General features: G+C 40.3%; 1 protein-coding gene across 6 annotated transcripts in view; it reads left to right on the forward strand.

The window, feature by feature from the left end:
• The window catches only part of ace2 (angiotensin I converting enzyme 2), a 144,684-nt gene that overhangs the window by 30,330 nt on the left and 96,137 nt on the right, over positions 1-18,217 (forward strand). For 5 of the 6 annotated variants that reach the window (XM_069890268.1, XM_069890267.1, XM_069890271.1 and 2 more), the window contains one exon: positions 1,042-1,150. In XM_069890268.1, the coding sequence (XP_069746369.1) occupies positions 1,042-1,150 (109 nt within the window). Of the gene's footprint in view, positions 1-1,041; positions 1,151-10,458; positions 10,955-18,217 lie in introns of those variants that run through there. The other variant, XM_069890273.1, reaches the window with a different exon arrangement.

Consider the following 18,217-nt stretch of genomic DNA (forward strand, 5'->3'; position numbering starts at 1 on the left):
TTCCTGGTAAAGTCAGGGTATCCTGGGACAACGTTGATGACGTTTTTGCATGAGTGCAGCAATGTAAAGGAAATAAAAGATTATAAACTTCTGTCAATCTCTAAAGGATGATGGGAAGGTCGCAGCAGGAGAGCAAGAGATGGTGGATCTGCCGTCCCAGAATTCCATGCAGCACAGAAATCTCTCCATGAGTGCTCCATGCATTCTTCTGTGGCTGTGTTGATTCCAGGTTGAGCTTACCTGCTGAATGTTGTATTGAAACAGGGTAGAAGTGACCTGACAAGAAATGAGGACTGAACACTCAACCAGCCATCTGGAACATGAAGCTGCTGGAACGCGCTGGGAGCAGCTGATTGGCCAGAGGCAGTGCAGATTTCAGAAATGGAAACATTGTACAAATCTGGAAGTGAGGGTTGGAAAAGATTGATGAGCTTCGCCATTGATACCAATACCTTTGGGAATAAGAGAAAAAAAATATTTTCTCTAAAGGGATAAAACAGTGAGGATCAATGATTTTTGTTGGATAGCATTGGGCTGATGAAAGGTTCCAGCCCGAAACGTCATGCGCTGGTTTTCTCCCATTGATGTGGCTTGACCTGCTGAATTCTTTCAGCTTTAACTCCAGATTCCAGCATCTTCACTCTCCAGTGTGCAGAGAGTGTTGCAATGGCTCAAGGCGTGACCATTTGAAATATGTTAAAGATCTCCAATGTAATCTGGCTTTCTGTGAACAGCACTTTTCCATTGGCCAGCCATGTCAATATCAGCATTGCAACTTTAAAACACCCTGAGCCCTGCTCTCCACTAACCAAGCTCCACAGCAAAGATATCACTGCAACCCTGAATGGTTCGTATATGCACGTGAATCCATTAGAATACTACAGCACAGAAACAGGCCCCTTCAGCCCTTCTAGTCTGTGCTGAACCTTTTTTATGTCCAGTCCCACTGACCTGCACACAGTCCATAGCCCTCCATACCTCTCCTATCCATGTACCTGTGTGAATAAACCACTAACTCAATCTATTCCTCTAACACATTAGATAATGCCTCTGTACAAGGAACTGCATGCATATGTAAGATCGAAGCTCAGAGATATCTTTGGACCACAATATATCAATCCAACAGGATGTCTACCTGCTCATTTGTTGGGTAAGATCATTTCATGTATAATATGAGTGACACCAGAACAGCCTGACCACAGATGTTCACATATACTTTTAAATTCTAATTGGTTTAAGTTCATTGACTTGGTCATACATGTACTGGTCTGCTCTTAAATACCACTGATCAGTGAATTTTCAATGGACAAGTACAGAAGGGCAGAGTTAAAGAGGGATATCCATTGGCAAGGAACAAAGCCAGCAGAAATGCACTGTCCTGCAGTTCAATCAGGAACTGATAAGAGCAGCACAGAAACTGGCCTCGAATCTCATGGGTGATCTCACCCCTGTGAATATTTTTCCTGATTGGAAGGGCATAAAGAGAGGGTGGCCAGAGTGAAATGTGTCTTATAATATGTTGGTTGCTTTTCCAAGAAAATGGGAGATGTAGATGAAGTCATTGGGAAGGGGGTGTTGAAGGTCAGAGCCTCGTTCGCAACCCTCTGTCGTGTTTTGTGCTTGTGGGCAGAGGAATTTACAGGAATTTACCCTGACAGGATGTTTCCAATAGTGCATCTGTAGGAGTTGTGGAGGGGACAGGTGACATGTCAAGGTTCCTCAGGCTTCTGTGGTCGTAGAAGAACTGGCGCAGATAATTCTGGGCAGGGCACTAGATGTGTTTTCACCCAGGAACATCAAGCTGTTGGCTATCTCCATCTTTCTCCTAGACAGAGCTGTAACACCACACCCTGCACTCGGTGTCTCACTGTAACACCACACCCCGCACTCTGTGTCTCACTGTAACACCCCACCCTGCACTCTGTGACCCACTGTAACACCACACCCCACACTTTATGACTCACTGTAGCACTGCACCCATCACTGTGACCCACTGTAACACCACACCCCACACTCTGTGACCCACTGTAACACCACACCCTGCACTCTGTGACCCACTGTAACAATGCACCCCGCTCTCTGTGTCTCACTGTAAAACCCCACCCCACACTCTGTGTCTCACTGTAAAACCCCACCCCGCACTCTGTGTCTCACTGTAACACCACACCCCGCACTCTGTGTCACACTGTAACACCACACCCACACTTTATGACTCACTGTAACACCGCACCCATCACTGTGACCCACTGTAACACCACACCCCACACTCTGTGACCCACTGTAACACCACACCCTGCACTCTGTGACCCACTGTAACAATGCACCCCGCTCTCTGTATCTCACTGTAACCTCCCACCCCGCACTCTGTGTCTCACTGTAACACAGCATCCCTTCAATCTCAATCCACGTCCTCTTGTTGGAATCTCCCCTACTCTCATTGGAAAAGCCTGTCCACAATGACTCTATCCATCCCCCTCATAATTTTAAATACCTCTATCAAATTATCCCTCAATCTTTTACACTCCAGGAAGTAAATTTCCAGCCTGTTTAATCTTTCTCTGTAACTCAAACTCTGAAATCTAGGCAACATTCTTATAAATCTCCTTTCCTTTCTGTTTATATCCTTCCTATAATTCGATGACCAAAACTACACACAATATTCCAAATTTGGAGGGTGGAGGGTGGTGTGGTGTGATGGCATAGGTGGGAGATGTGGGAAGATATTTTGGAACTATTATGTACATTACTGGAAGTAATCATGTGGAATACAAAACAACAGACTGAGGTTAAAACGACTTTGGAACAAACAGCAACTACTGGAGAACTTGTAAACGGAGCCTGCGGAGCCGAATCCTCATCCACTGCAGTCAATTTGACAGCCGCTGCCTAGCATTCAGGTAATTCTAGTGCTGTATCCTTGAGGAAGGTGGCGCTGGAGCTCAGAGACGTCTTCCTCCTGAGTTCTAAGCGGATGGAGCAGCCATCTATGTCGACGGAGGAGGAGGAAGAAGACACCATTGGGGTGGCTGAAGAAGAGGAAACAATCATTTATCAGGGTAGACCCTTAGCGAAAACTGTTCAATAGACTAAGAGTAAAGCTGGGCCTTCAACCTATTCAGACACATCAAGTCAGTTTAATATCTTAACTAAACAAATGCAAACTTCATCAACTCAAATGAGTCAAGGTTTTTCATCTATGAAGGAACAGTTTAATAGTTTGAAGGATGAAATGTCGACTATTAAGACTGATGTGGAAAAATGTGCAAAGATGGTGGATAAAATGCCAATTAAATTTCGGAAAATTGAAGAGGAGTTCTGGATTGTCATGAAGATGTGGTACAATGTAAAGATACGGTTATTGAGATAGAGAATTCCTTTACTTGGGAAATACAAAAAAAAATGATTTATTAAAGAAAATAGATGTTTTGGAAAATCAGAGTTGTAGAAATAATTTAAGATTGTCAGTTTACCTGAAGAATTTGAAGGTTCAGATCGAGTACAGTTTTTTCAGAATTGGATTTGTGAAGTTTTGGGAAGATATCATTTTCCAAATGGGTTGGAATTAGACAGAACACACAGAGCTATTAGGAAGAAACCTTTTCCTGGCCAACCGCCACGCTGTTTTAATTAGATGTCTAATTTATCAAGACAAAGAAATGATTTGAAGAGTTGCAGTTCAAAATGCAAAACTATTATTAAGAAGCATGAAGAGTTCAACCCTGCTAGCACTGTATTGTGGAAGAAAGGATATAAATTTGCATTCAGATAACCTCAAGGGTTTTTTATGGTGAATATCAAACCCAGTTTTTCACTGATGAAGATGATGCTCTTCTATTTGCTAATTCATTGCCTGAAAATAAGCGGAAAAAAATCAAGATCAATTTTCTCAACAATTGAAGCCAATTCAAAAAGAGAAGGATGGTTCACAGAAGGTGGAATGTCATGAACTAACGGAAATTGATAATAATGATGACCAAGTTAACAGAGATTTGCAAGCTGTGTATGGTACATGAAATGTTTCAAAGTATTGTTGTTTTTACTTAATTGTTCTGTTCAGGGGAGATGGTTTTGTTTACTTCTCATTCCAAAGTCATTTGTAACTTCCCATATAATAGAGGGGGGGGGTAGTACTGCATGTCAGTATCTTTTCTTTTTTTTGGGGGGGGTTTATCTATATATTTTTTCCTCTTTTTAAGGGTTTCTCTTTTCCATGAAGGAGATGTATCTTATTATGCAGTTTAATTGCAGATGGGGGTGGGGTGGGGGCATCCCAGCGGGTGGCAGAAGTTTGATATTCACGATATTAAACATGATGGCGAGTAAATTAAATTTTGCGATGTTTAATGTTAATGGGCTCAATAATCTGATTAAGAGGAAGAGAGCTTAGGCTTGTATTAAAAAGGTGAAAGTAGATATTGCTTTCTTGCAAGGAACTCATTTGACTGAAAAAGAACATCAGAAATTGAAAAGTCAAGTTAGCTTCTTTCAATTCAAAAACAAGAGGTGTTGCTATTTTTATTAACAAGAAATTGTCTTTCAAATTAGAATCAATTGTTTGTGACTCAGTGGATAGACTTTTAGTAATTAATTGTCAAATTTTGGACACATGAATATTTATCCACCAAATGTTGATAACAAGAAAATTATTCAAGATTCCTTTTTTAATTTGGCCCAGGTTTACGGAAAGGTAATAATTGAAGGGGATTTTAATTGTTGTCTGGATCTATTATAGGTAAATCTCCAAAAATAATGACTAGATCCAAAATGGTAAAACAAATTTTAGTATTAATTAAGGAAATGAATTTAGTTGATATTTGGAAAAGGTTTAATCCAAAGGAAAAATATTTTTATTTTATTTTATTCATCCTGATATGATTCTTATTCAAGAATAGATTTAAAAAAAATTATTGCTCATTTGCAAGGATGGGTAATAGCCATTGAATATAAAAGTAGAATTTGTCAGATCATTGGCTTTTATTATTAACAATTTCAGAAAAAATAGAAACTACAGATTTAATTCTTTATTATTAAGAAATATAGAGTTTGTAATTTTATAAGAGATCAAATTCAAAAATATTTACAAACTAATACTGATTCAGTTAATAGTAAATTTGTTTTATGGGATGCTTTAAAGGCATAGTTAAGAGGACAAATTATTAGCTTTTTGACTAAAGTTAAGAAACAGTATTCTAGCGAGGTGGATAAATTTGAAAAGGAGATTAAAAATTTAGAAAAAAGATACAATAGTTAAATAAAAATTTGCAATATAATTCATTACAGACTTATAAAATGGAGAAATTATTATAAAGGACTAGACAAAAATATTATGAATTAGGGGAGAGAGCCCATAAAGTATTGGCATGGAGACTAAAGACAGAGCAAACTTCTAGAGCAATTAACATCATTAGGAAAGATTCAAAAATTACGTATAAATCCCAAGGTATAAATGATGCTTTTAAGGAATTTTGTATGAAATTATACATATCTGAATCTGAAAAAGATGAGGTGAAAATTGATAAATTTTTAGCTGACCTCCAGTTACCTTTTTTGAGTATTCAAGAGTGCAATGACCTAGATGCTCCCTTTACTTATAGAAGCACTTAAATCAGTGCCTAACGCGAAATCCCCTGGTGAAGATGGATTTACATCTGAATTTTATTAAAAATTTCAAGACTTATTAATGCCTCTATTAATGGATGTATTGAAACAAATGATGGAGGTTCATTCTTTACCGGATTCTTTTTCTCAGACAATTATAAATGTTATTCTCAAGAAAGACGGGGATCTTTTAAATACTGGATCATATTAGACCTATCTCTTTATTAAATGTTGATTATAAAATTGTAACTAAGGTTCTAGCAAATAGATTATCGAATTACTTACCAGGTTTAATTCATTTAGATCATGCTAGATTTATTAAAAATCCTTATTCTGCAAATAATATTGCAAAATTAATTAGTTTGATTCGTATTTCTCTGGAGGAATTCAACTTAGCAATGGTCTTATCATTAGATGCCAAAAAGGCATTTGATATGGTAGAGTGGATCTTTACATAGAAACCCGTCTGCCAGAGTGGTGACAAATGGTCAAATGACATCATCCTTTTTATTAGAAAAATCTACTAGACAAGGCTGCCCTTTGCGTCCAGCACTGTTTGCATTAGCTATTGAATCTTTGGCTCAATTGATAAGACAAAATAATAATATTAAATGTATCAAAGTGAAATCTGAGGAGTACAAGATCAATTTATTTGCTGATGATATTTTAATTTATTTAACAGAATCACAAAATTCTTTAAAATTGCTATTATGAAAGATTGAAACAATATGGTGCAATATCAGGTTATAAAATTAATTGGGAGAAAATTAAGATTTTATCATTGATGCAGATTATACTGATTGTAGGAATATATCTCAATTTAAATGGACAGAACAAATTAAATATTTAGGTGTTAAATTGGATAAGAAATTAGATCATTTATATGACTTGAATTATTTATTTTTATTTCATAAAATTAAAAATCGCTTAAATATATGGAAAAATTTACCTTTAACATTAATAGGTAGAGTTAATTGTATCAAGATGAATATTTTTCCTAGACTACAATATCTTTTTCAATCTATTCCTTGAAAAGTTCCTCAAAAAACATTTCAAAGATTTGAATTCTATTGTGAAGTAATTTTTGTGGAAAGATAAAATGGCTAGGGTATCTTTACAAAAATTATCTTGGAAATATGATCTGGGAGGTTTGCAATTACCAAATTTTCATAATTATTATAAAGTGGCAAAAATGAAATTTATTATAGAATGTTTGATTTAGAAAATTCATTAGTATGGGCTAATACTGAGTTAACTCAAATTGGTGAGATATGAAATTCTAATTCACCTATTTTGAGACATTTAATTGAATTATAGTGTATGATGAATGAGCAAATAGGTACACAGGGGAAAATTTCAGGTAAGACATCCTTGTATCAGAATAAACTTTTTCCTTTTACTCTTAATAATCAACTTTATTATTGGATAATTTTGGACATATTTTAAAGTTACCAAGGCAGCCAAAATTTGAAATTCTACTTATGGAAGGCAGGAAGAAAAATTTGTATCAGAAATGTACTTGAATGTACAGAATAAAATACCTAAGATATATTTGCATAAGTTTAGATTAAAGTGGGAAAAATATTTGGGAATAGCAATTGATCAGGAAGTTGTAGAAATTTATATAAAGATAATCTGACTAAAATTGTCAAAGTGAAATGTAGATTAGTTCAGTATAATTATTATAAATAATTTTATACATACTTCTGAAAAATTAAATTTAGTTTCTTCAGATTTATCTTTTAGGTGTCATAAGGAAGTAGGTTCTTTTTTACATTCTACTTGGTCATGTGATACTATTAAACCTTTTTGGACACGACTTACAGATGTTTTAGAGAAAAAATTTTGATGGAACCAACATTATTTTTAATAGGTAAGGTTAAAATGTTGGGTTTGAAATTGAGATTAAGTAGGTATCAAATTGCATTTTTGAGATTAGGTTTGGCTGTAGCGAGAAAATGTATAGCGATTATATGAAAAAATTAGATTAATTTAAGTTTGCAATGATGGCAGATGAAATTGAGATTGTGTGTTCCATTGGAAAAAAAAGTATAATTTACATGAAAATTATCTTTTTTATTGGAAAATGTGGAGCCCTTATTTGGATTATATGGGTTTAAATTTTTGAATTTTCTTCAGCCCATTGTGGTGGGGTTACCCTACTCTGTGGCATTTATGATGAGTGTATCTCCTTCCTTTCTTCATTGTTGGGGTCTTTCATGGCTTGGTTCAGCATCATGCTGAAGAAGATTGAAAAGAGGGTTGGTGCGAGAACACAGCCTTGCTTCACGCAATTGTTAATGGAGAAGGGTTCAGAGAGCTCATTGCTGTATCTGACCCGACCTTGTTGGTTTTCGTGCAGTTGGATAATCATGTTGAGGAACTTTGGGGGACATCCGATGCGCTCTAGTATTTGCCAAAGCCCTTTCCTGCTCACGGTGTCGAAGGCTTTGGTGAGGTCAACAAAGGTGATATAGAGTCCTTTGTTTTGTTCTCTGCACTTTTCTTGGAGCTGTCTGAGGGCAAAGACCATGTCAGTAGTTCCTCTGTTTGCGCGAAAGCCGCACTGTGATTCTGGGAGAATATTCTCGGTGACACTAGGTATTATTCTATTTAGTAGAATCCTAGCGAAGATTTTGCCTGCAATGGAGAGCAACGTGATTCCTCTGTAGTTTGAGCAGTCTGATTTCTCGCCTTTGTTTTACATCCGGTACCGCACGGATGGCAGTCTCTTCAATCTGAGGCGCCTGCAAACTCACACCAAGACACAAGAGAAACTTGTCCGTGAACTACTCTTTGCAGACGATGCCGCTTTAGTTGCCCATTCAGAGCCAGCTCTTCAGCGCTTGACGTCCTGCTTTGTGGAAACTGCCAAAATGTTTGGCCTGGAAGTCAGCCTGAAGAAAACTGAGGTCCTCCATCAGCCAGCTCCCCACCATGACTACCAGCCCCCCCACATCTCCATCGGGCACACAAAACTCAAAACGGTCAACCAGTTTACCTATCTCGGCTGCACCATTTTATCAGATGCAAGGATCGACAATGAGATAGACAACAGACTCGCCAAGGCAAATAGCGCCTTTGGAAGACTACACAAAAGAGTCTGGAAAAACAACCAACTGAAAAACCTCACAAAGATAAGCGTATACAGAGCCGTTGTCATACCCACACTCCTGTTCGGCTCCGAATCATGGGTCCTCTACCGGCACCACCTACGGCTCCTAGAACGCTTCCCCCAGCGTTGTCTCCGCTCCATCCTCAACATCCATTGGAGCGCTTTCATCCCTAACGTCGAAGTACTCGAGATGGCAGAGGTTGACAGCATCGAGTCCACGCTGCTAAAGATCCAGCTGCGCTGGATGGGTCACGTCTCCAGAATGGAGGACCATCGCCTTCCCAAGATCGTGTTATATGGCGAGCTCTCCACTGGCCACCGTGACAGAGGTGCACCAAAGAAAAGGTACAAGGACTGCCTAAAGAAATCTCTTGGTGCCTGCCACATTGACCACCGCCAGTGGGCTGATAACGCCCCAATCCGTGCATCTTGGCGCCTCACAGTTTGGCGGGCAGCAACCTCCTTTGAAGAAGACCACAGAGCCCACCTCACTGACAAAAGGCAAAGGAGGAAAAACCCAACACCCAACCCCAACCAACCAATTTTCCCCTGCAACCGCTGCAACCGTGTCTGCCTGTCCCGCATCGGACTTGTCAGCCACAAACGAGCCTGCAGCTGACGTGGACTTTTTACCCCCTCCATAAATCTTCGTCCGCGAAGCCAAGCCAAAGAGAGAGATCTCCTTCCTTTCTTTTATCTTTGGGGTTGGGGGTAGGAGGGAGAGGGAAGGATTGGAGGATGGGGTATTGAGGTGGATGGGAGGGAGTGGGGGAAGGGAGGAATTTGTTAAATACAACATTGATTTTGTATATGAATTATTATATTTGAATGTAATGTGGCTTAAAATTTTAAATAAAGTATTTTTAAAAATCCAAATTTGGTCTCACCAATGTCTTATACAACTTTAATATGACATCCCTTATATCAAAATAGACTTCCTTTTTCTAGTCACCAGTCTCCAATTTGACAAACAATTTTCCACCACTACTTTCTGGCATCTCCCATCCAACCATTGTTGAATCCATTTCATTACTTCAACATTAATACCGAACGATTGAACCTTCTTAACTAACCTCATGCGGAACCTTGTTAAAGGCCTTACTAAAGTCCATAAGTCTGTTTTCACAGGCTAGCCCCGTAATTTCCGGAATCAACCTGGTGAACCTCCTCTGTATCACTTCCAAGACCTGTATATCCTTTCTCAAGTAAGGAGACCACAGCTGCACACAGTTCTCCAGGTGTGGTCTCACCAGGAACCTGTACAGCCGCAGCATAACCTCCCTGCTCTTAAATTCCTCTAGCGATGAAGGCCAACATTCCATTTGTCTTCGTGAATATTTGTTGCATCTGCAAACCAACTTCTTGCAATTCATGCACAAGCACTCCCAAGTCAATCAGCATGCTGTAATCTTTCACCATTTAAATAATAATCTGATCTATTTTGTTACACAGTGGATGATCTCCATCTGTCAAATCCTTGCTAATTCATTTGACCTATCCATATCTCTACAGATTCTCTGTGTCCTTTGCACAATTTGCTTTTCCACTCAATTTAATGTTGAAAACTCTGATGAAAGTAACTTTTAACTTTGTAATTGTGACAACATTTGACAACATCATCCCTCACATTGTCCAGTATGTGGAATCACAGTTACCTGGTCCTAGTTTTATCTACATGGTTGTTTCACACTCCCTTTTTATCTTTGTTATTCTCCTTCAGTAACCATGAAAGATGGGTAACATTTCAACCCAGGGAGTGTTATAAGAAGTGTTTGGAACCTTGGTGTTATAATTGACTGTGAACTGACCTCATATTTGTTTCTTTGCCATTATTGACTCAGGCAATAATGATAAAGACTCAGACTTTACATCACAGAATCTCTTGACCTTTATCCATGGCTGGTTGAGCCGTGAGTTAAGAGGGCTATCTAACCCTTTTATATTTTTGACACCTCTTCCAAGATTCCTTCACTCCCCCTCACTCCAGAGAGGAATTTCTTTCTAAATCAATATATAGAGGTACCAGCCAGAGAGAATACTATATTGGATATCCCATTACCAAAAGAGACAGGACAGGTGACAGAAGTATGTGTAGGGGAACATTTTGGGTCCATTGATCATAATGCCATGAGATTCAAGTTAATTAGGAGAAGGATAGGTCTGGGCCTCAGGCTGACATTCTAAATTGGAGAAAAGGCAATGATGAAGACATGAGAAAGGATCTCGAAAATGTGGATTGAGGTAAGTTGTTTTTGGACAAGGATATACAAGGTAAGTCAAGGACTTTTAAAGGTGAAATTTTGAGAATACAGAGTTTGTATGTTCCTGTCAGGGTTAGGTGAAAGCAGGTGAGGAGAAAGGTAAGCGGCATTATTTTAACTTAGTCATTCCTATGGGCTTAGTGCTTTGCACTGGGTGTCAGATGTGGGAACCATGGGTGAGTTCCACCCTCCCAGATCGCCACATCTGCGTCAGGTGCACCGAGATGCAGTTCCTTAAGGACTGAGTTGGGGATCTGGAGCTGCAGCTTGAGGACCTGTGGCTGGTAAGGGAGAGTGAGGAGTTAATAGATTCAACTTTCAGGGAGATAGTTACCCCAAGACCAGATGTGCCAGATAAGTGGGGAACTGTCAGGGGAGGGAAGAAAAATGCCTGGTAAATGGAGAGTACACCTGTGACTACCCCTCTCAGCAACAGGTATATTGATTTGGATGCTGTTGAAGGAGATTACCTGACAGAAGCTGGCAGCAGTGACCAGGTCGCTGGCACTGAGCTGGCATGGTGGCACAAAAGGAAAGCAGGAATGCAGTGGTCATTGGGGACTCCATTGTCAGAGGTACAGACAAGAGATTCTGTGAGCCAGATAGGTATACCCGCATGGTGTGCTGCCTCCCTGGTGTAAGGGTATGGGATATCTCAAATCGAGTCCAGAGTATTCTGAAAGGAGAGGGTGAGCAGCCTGATGTCTTGGAACATGTGGGTCCCAATGATATAGATAGAAAGAGGGAGGAGGATTACAGCGAGCTAGGACAGAAGCTAAGAAACAGGACTGCCAGGGTGGTGATCTCTGGATTGCTACCTGTGCCAAGTGCAACTGAGGACAAAAATGGAAGGTTAAGACAAATGAATGTGTGGCTGAGGGGCTGCTGTAAAAGACAGGGTTTTGGCTTCTTGGACCATTGGGATCTCTTTTGGGGAAGGCATGACCTTTACAAGAAGGATGGGTTACACCTAAATCCAAAAGGGGTCAATATATTGGCAGCTAGGTTTGGTGCAGCCGTCGAATGCAGTTTAAACTAATTTGGCAGGGGGATGGGAACCTGTATGATAGGGCAAAGGACAGGAAAGATAAAATAGGAAAAGTTAGGTTAGGCAGCGAAAGTAAAAAATCAGAAAGAGCAACGAGGGTGAAAAAAGCAAATCTGAAGGCTTTATATCTTAATGCAAGAAGCATTCGGAACAAGGTAGATGAATTGGCTGTGGAAATTGAGACAAACAAATACGATTTGATTGGGATTACAGAAACATGGCAGTAAGGTGGGCAAGCCTGGGAACTTAACATCCTGGGGTATACAATATTTAGAAGGGATCAGCAAGAAAGAAAAGGGGGTGGGGTAGCTTTGATGGTGAGAGAAGGGACCAAAACGATTGACAGGAAGAATATTAACTCAGAAGATGTGGAATCTATATGGGTAGAACTGAGGAATAGCAAGGGGCGGAAAACGTTAGTGGGGGTGATATATAGGCCCCCAAATAGTAATGTAGAGGTGAGGGAAGGCATAAAAAGAGAAATTAGAGAAGCATGCAATAAGGCAACAGCTGTCATCATGGGAGACTTTAATTTACATATAGATTGGACTAAACAAATTAGTAAAAATACTGAGGAGGAGGAATTCCTTGAATGTTTACGGGACGGTTATCTAAACCAATATGTCGAGGAACCAACTCGGGAGCAGGCCATTTTAGATTGGGTATTATATAATGAAAAGGGGCTAATCAGCAGTCTTGTTGTCCGAGGCCCTTTGGGTAGGAGCGATCACAATATGATCGAATTCTCATTCGACATGGAGAGTGAAGAAATTAAAACCAAGACTAAAGTCCTGAATTTAAATAAAGGGAATTATGATGGTATGAGACAGGAATTGAGTAAGATTGATTGGGTGGTGTTTATTGGGGGTGGGGGGGGTGGGAGACGGTGGATAGACAATGGAAAGCATTCAAAGATCTACTCCAAGAAGAATTGCAGAAATCGTTTATACCGGTTTGGCATAAAAATAAACCAAAAAAGGTGACTCAACCGTGGATAACAAGGGAAATTAGTGACAGCATTAGGTCCAAAGAGAGAGCATATCAATTGGCCAAAAAAATCACCAAAGCCAAAGACTGGGAACAGTTCAAGATGCAACAAAGGAGGACAAACGGATTAATCAAGAGGGCAAAAATAAATTACGAAAATAAGCTTGCAGCAAACATAAAAACCAACTGCAAAAGCTTTTATAGATATGTCAAGAGGAAAAGATTGGTGAAATCCAGAGTAGGTCTCTTGCATTCAGAATCAGGGGAATATATAATGGGGAATAAGGAAATGGCAGACCAATTAAATTCTTACTTTAGTTCTGTTTTTACAAGAGAGGATACAAATAACCTCCCAAGGATGTTGGGAAACATAGAGACTAATGCAAGGGAGGAGCTAAAATAAATCAGTATCTCTAAGGACATGGTCTTGGGGAAATTGAAGGGATCAAAGGCCAATAAATCCCAAGGGCCTGATAATCTACATCCTAGGGTCCTTAAAGAAGTGGACATTCAGATAGCAGATGATTTAAGAATTATTTTCCAGAACTCGATAGACTCAGGATCAGAACCCATGGATTGGAGGGTAGCTAATGTTACCCCACTATTTAAAAAGGGGGGTAGAGAAAAGGAATTATAGGCCGGTGAGCCTTACATCAGTAGTGGGCAAAATGATGGAATCCATTATTAAGGATGTAATAATGACTAGCATATGACTAGCAGAGAAGGGATCGGACAGAATCAACATGGATTTACAAAAGGTAAATCATGCTTGACAAATCTATTGGAATTCTTTGAGATGGTGACAGGTAAAATAGATGGGGGAGAGCAAGTGGATGTGGTGTACCTGGAGTTCCAAAAGGCCTTCGATAAAGTCCCACATAAACGGCTGGCATGCAAAATCAAGGCTCATGGGATTGGGGGCAAGGTATTGATGTGGATTGAGAACTGGCTGGCAGATAGAAGACAGAGAGTTGGGATAAACGGCTCATTTTCTGAGTGGCAGGCGGTGACCAGTGGGGTGCCACAGGGATCTGTCCTGGGACCCCAGCTGTTCACAATTTACATTAATGATCTAGATGAGGGGATTGGATGTAATATCTCCAAATTTGCAAATGACACTAAGCTAGGAGGGGTTGTGTGCACTGAAGAGGGGGGTCAGGAAGCTCCAGTGTGATTTGGATAAATTGGGGTACTGGGCAGAAACAAGGCAAATGCTCTACAATGTGGATAAATGTGAGGTTATCCACTTTGGTAATACAAACCGGAGGGCAGATTACTATTTGAATGCAATAGATTGGGAGATGGGGAAGTCCAGAGAGACCTAGGGGTTTCTTGTGCACCAGTCACTGAAGGTGAGCATGCAGGTACAGCAGATGGTTAAAAAGGCAAATAGTATGTTGGCCTTCATATCAAGAGGGTTTGAGGAAAGGAATAAGGAGACCTTACTGCAGCTGTACAGAGCCTTGGTGAGACCACACCTGGAGTATTGTGTGCAGTTTTGGTCGCCTTATCTGAGGAAGGATGTTCTTGCAATGGTGGGAGTGCAAAGGCGATTCACCAGCCATATCTGGAATGGCAGGAATAACTTATGAGAAAAGATTGCGCAATTTGGGATTGTACTCGCTGGAGTTTAGAAGATTGAGAGGGGATCTCATAGTGACATATAAAATTCTGGCAGGACTGGACAGAATGGATGCGGAAGGGATGTTTCCAATGGTGGGGGAGTCCAGAACCCAGGGCCATGGTTCGAGGATAATAGGCAAACCATTTAGAACCGAGATGAGGAGCAATTTCTTTACCCAGAGGGTGGTGAATCTGTGGAATTCATTGCCACAGAGAGCAGTAGAGTCAGGTTCATTGAATATATTTAAGAGGGAATTAGATATATTTCTTCATTATAAGGGAATTAGGGGTTACAGAGAGAAGGCGGGGACGGGGTACTGAACTTTAAGATCAGCCATGATCTCATTGAATGGCGGAGCAGGCTCGAAGGGCCGAATGACTTACTCCTGCTCCTATCTTCTATGTTTCTATGTAACAGGAATGGGGAACCTTGGTTTTTAAGGGATATTAGTGATCTAGTTCAGAAGAGCGAGGTGTCTACCAGGTATAGGAAATGAGGAGCAAATGGGGTTCTTGAAGAGTATAAACTCTCAAGAAAAACATCAAGAAATAAATTAGGAAGGCTAAAATAATTCATGAGATGGTTTTGGCAGACAATCTTATAAAGTTTATCGAGGAGGTTACCAGGAAAGTTGATGAAGGAAAGACTGTGGATGTTGTCTACATGGACTTTAGTAAGGCTTTTGACAAGGTCCCACATGGGAGGTTAGTCAGGAAGGTTAAGATGCTAGATATTCATGGTGAACTAGTGAAATGGATTTGACAATGGCTGGATGGGAGAAGCCAGAGAGTGGTGGTGGATGATTGCTTCTCAGGCTGGAGGCCTGTGACTAGTAGTGTGTCTCAGGGATCGGTGCTGGGAACATTGAGAAACAACAATGATCTAGATCAATGTGGTAAATTGGATTTGCAAGTTTGCAGATGACACTAAGATTGGAGGTGTTGGGGACAGTGAAGAAGGATTTAAAAGGTTCCAGGGAGATCCTCAACTGGAAAGATGGGCTGAAAAATGGCAGATGGAATTTAATCCAGAGAAGTGTGAGGTTTTGCATTTTAGAAGGATAAACCAAGAAAGGACATTCATGGTAATTGGTTGGGTACTGAGGAGTGCGGTAGAACAGAGGGATCTGCGAATTCAGATACATAATTCTCTGAAAGTGGCATCACAGGTGGATAGTGTTGGAAAGAGAGCTTTTGGCATATTGGCTTCATAAATCAAATTATTGAGTACAGGAGTTGGGATGTTGTGGCAAAGTTATATAAGACATTGGTGAAGCCAATGTGTGCATTTCTGGTCACCAAACTACAGGAAAGATATCAATAAGATTGAAAGAGTGGAGAGAAGATTTATTAGGATGTTGCCTGGGCTTCAGGAACTGAGTTATAGGGAAAGGTTAAGCAGATTAGAACTTTATTCCATGAGGCAATTTGATTGAAGTATTTAAAATTATGAGGGGCGGATAGATAGAGTAAATGTAGATAGGCTTTTTCCACTGATGGTAGGTGAGATATAAACCAGAGGACGGGTTAAAGGTGAAAGAGGAGATGTTTAGGGGAAACTTGTCATGTAGCCACTTTCACATTGCTGATTACATAAGGGTTGAACTAGATAATTAACTGGGTCTATACCTAGTAATCATGTGGTGTGAAATGTCCCAACCTGGCAGGGTGAGTTAAATTCAATCGGGCTTAGACACTTGGTGGGGGCAAGTATTAGGGCCCAGCTGAGTTAACTCATTAACCGCCTTCTGGTGGTATGAAAGCTCCTGGTGCTATTTGACCACTGACAGTGGGCCTGCCTTAAAATGCCGGGTTGCCGATTAACCATATGAATCATGGTGCTGTGGGAAAGGTTCCCGAGTGCAGTATGGCTGGTTAGTTCACCGGTTCCTAGGAGGGTTGGGAGTGTGGAAAGGGGTTTAGAGTGTTGGGAGTGTGGAATGAGCTGCCAGTTGAAATGATGAATGTGGGCTTAATTTTAACATTTAAGAAGAATTTGGACAGGTTCATGGATGGGAGAGGTATGGACTGGGTGCAGATCAGTTGGACTAGGTATAAAAATGATTTGGCACATACTAGAAGGGCCAAAGGGGCCTGTTTCTGTGCTTTAGTATTCTCTGGTTCCATTGTTGATTGAAACTTTTGACAGCAATATGTGTAAAATTTCCATATAACCACTAACCATATAACTACTTACAGCACAGAACAGGCCAGTTCGGCCCTACTAGTCCATGCCGTAGCAAATCCCCACCCTCCTAGTCCCACTGACCAGCACCCAGTCCATACCCCTCTAGTCCCCTCCTATCCATGTAACGATCCAGTCTTTCCTTAAATATAACCAATGATTCCTCCTCGACCACGTCTGCCGGAAGCTCATTCCATATCCCCACCACCCTCTGCGTAAAGAAATTTCCCCTCATGTTCCCCTTATAATTTTCCCCCTTCAATCTTAAACCATGTCCTCTAGTTTGAATCTCCCCCTTTCTTAATTGAAAAAGCCTATCCACATTTACTCTGTCTGTCCCTTTTAAAATCTTAAACACCTCTATAAAGTCCCCTCTCAATCTTCTACGCTCCAGAGAAAAAAGCCCCAGTCTGCACAACCTTTCCCTGTAACTCAGACCCTGAAATCCTGTCAACATTCTCGTGAACCTTCTCTGCACTCTCTCTATTTTGTTTATATCTTTTCTATAATTTGGTGACCAAAACTGTACACAGTACTCCAAATTTGGCCTCACCAATGCCTTGTACAATTTCATCATAACCTCCCTACTCTTGAATTCAATACTCCGATTTATGAAGGCCAACATTCCAAATGCCTTCTTCACCACACCATCTACCTGAGTATTGTAAGGTAAAACATCATGAGATGGGAATGTGTAAGGAGTTACCCTGGGCAGGGCTGTAACAAGATGTGAATGCATCCTTGTACTTACAAGATAAGAGAGACATTGATGGATTGAGAGGCAGGAAGCTAGCAGGGAAAGGATAGCAACAGTTTTAGTCATTGGACAAGTAATGATATGATGATGTTCTAAGCACGTATCCAAGGGTATAAAAAATCACCATTTTGCTGATAACGGCAGAATGCATTCTCCGACTAACATTGTTAGTCGCAAGTGTTACAATCCGGTAATAAAGAACAAAGAACCCTGATTTCGACTCAGTCTGGTGTTTGTCTCACTCATTCATGAACAAAGCAGACCTAACAGTATCAGCCTTGAGGGTACTATTTACCATAACTCCTAAATCCCTTTGTTGCTCTGCACTCCTCAATTGTCTACCATTCAATGTATATGACCTATTTAAATTTGCCTTTCCAAAATGCAGCACCTCACATTTATCTGTATTAAGTTCCATCAGCCATTTCTCAGCCCACACCTCCAGCCTTCCTAAATCACTTTTTAATCTACGGTAATCTACCTCACTGTACACAACACCACCAATCTTTGTGTTATCCGCAAACTTGCTTATCCAATTCTCTACCCCTACATCCAGATCCATAATATATATAACAAATAATAGTGGACCCAGGACCGAACCCTGAGGAACTCCACTAGTCACCGGCCTCCAATTGGACAAACA

The sequence above is a fragment of the Narcine bancroftii genome, chromosome 7 (assembly GCF_036971445.1).
Source record: "Narcine bancroftii isolate sNarBan1 chromosome 7, sNarBan1.hap1, whole genome shotgun sequence".
Classification (NCBI taxonomy): domain Eukaryota; kingdom Metazoa; phylum Chordata; class Chondrichthyes; order Torpediniformes; family Narcinidae; genus Narcine; species Narcine bancroftii.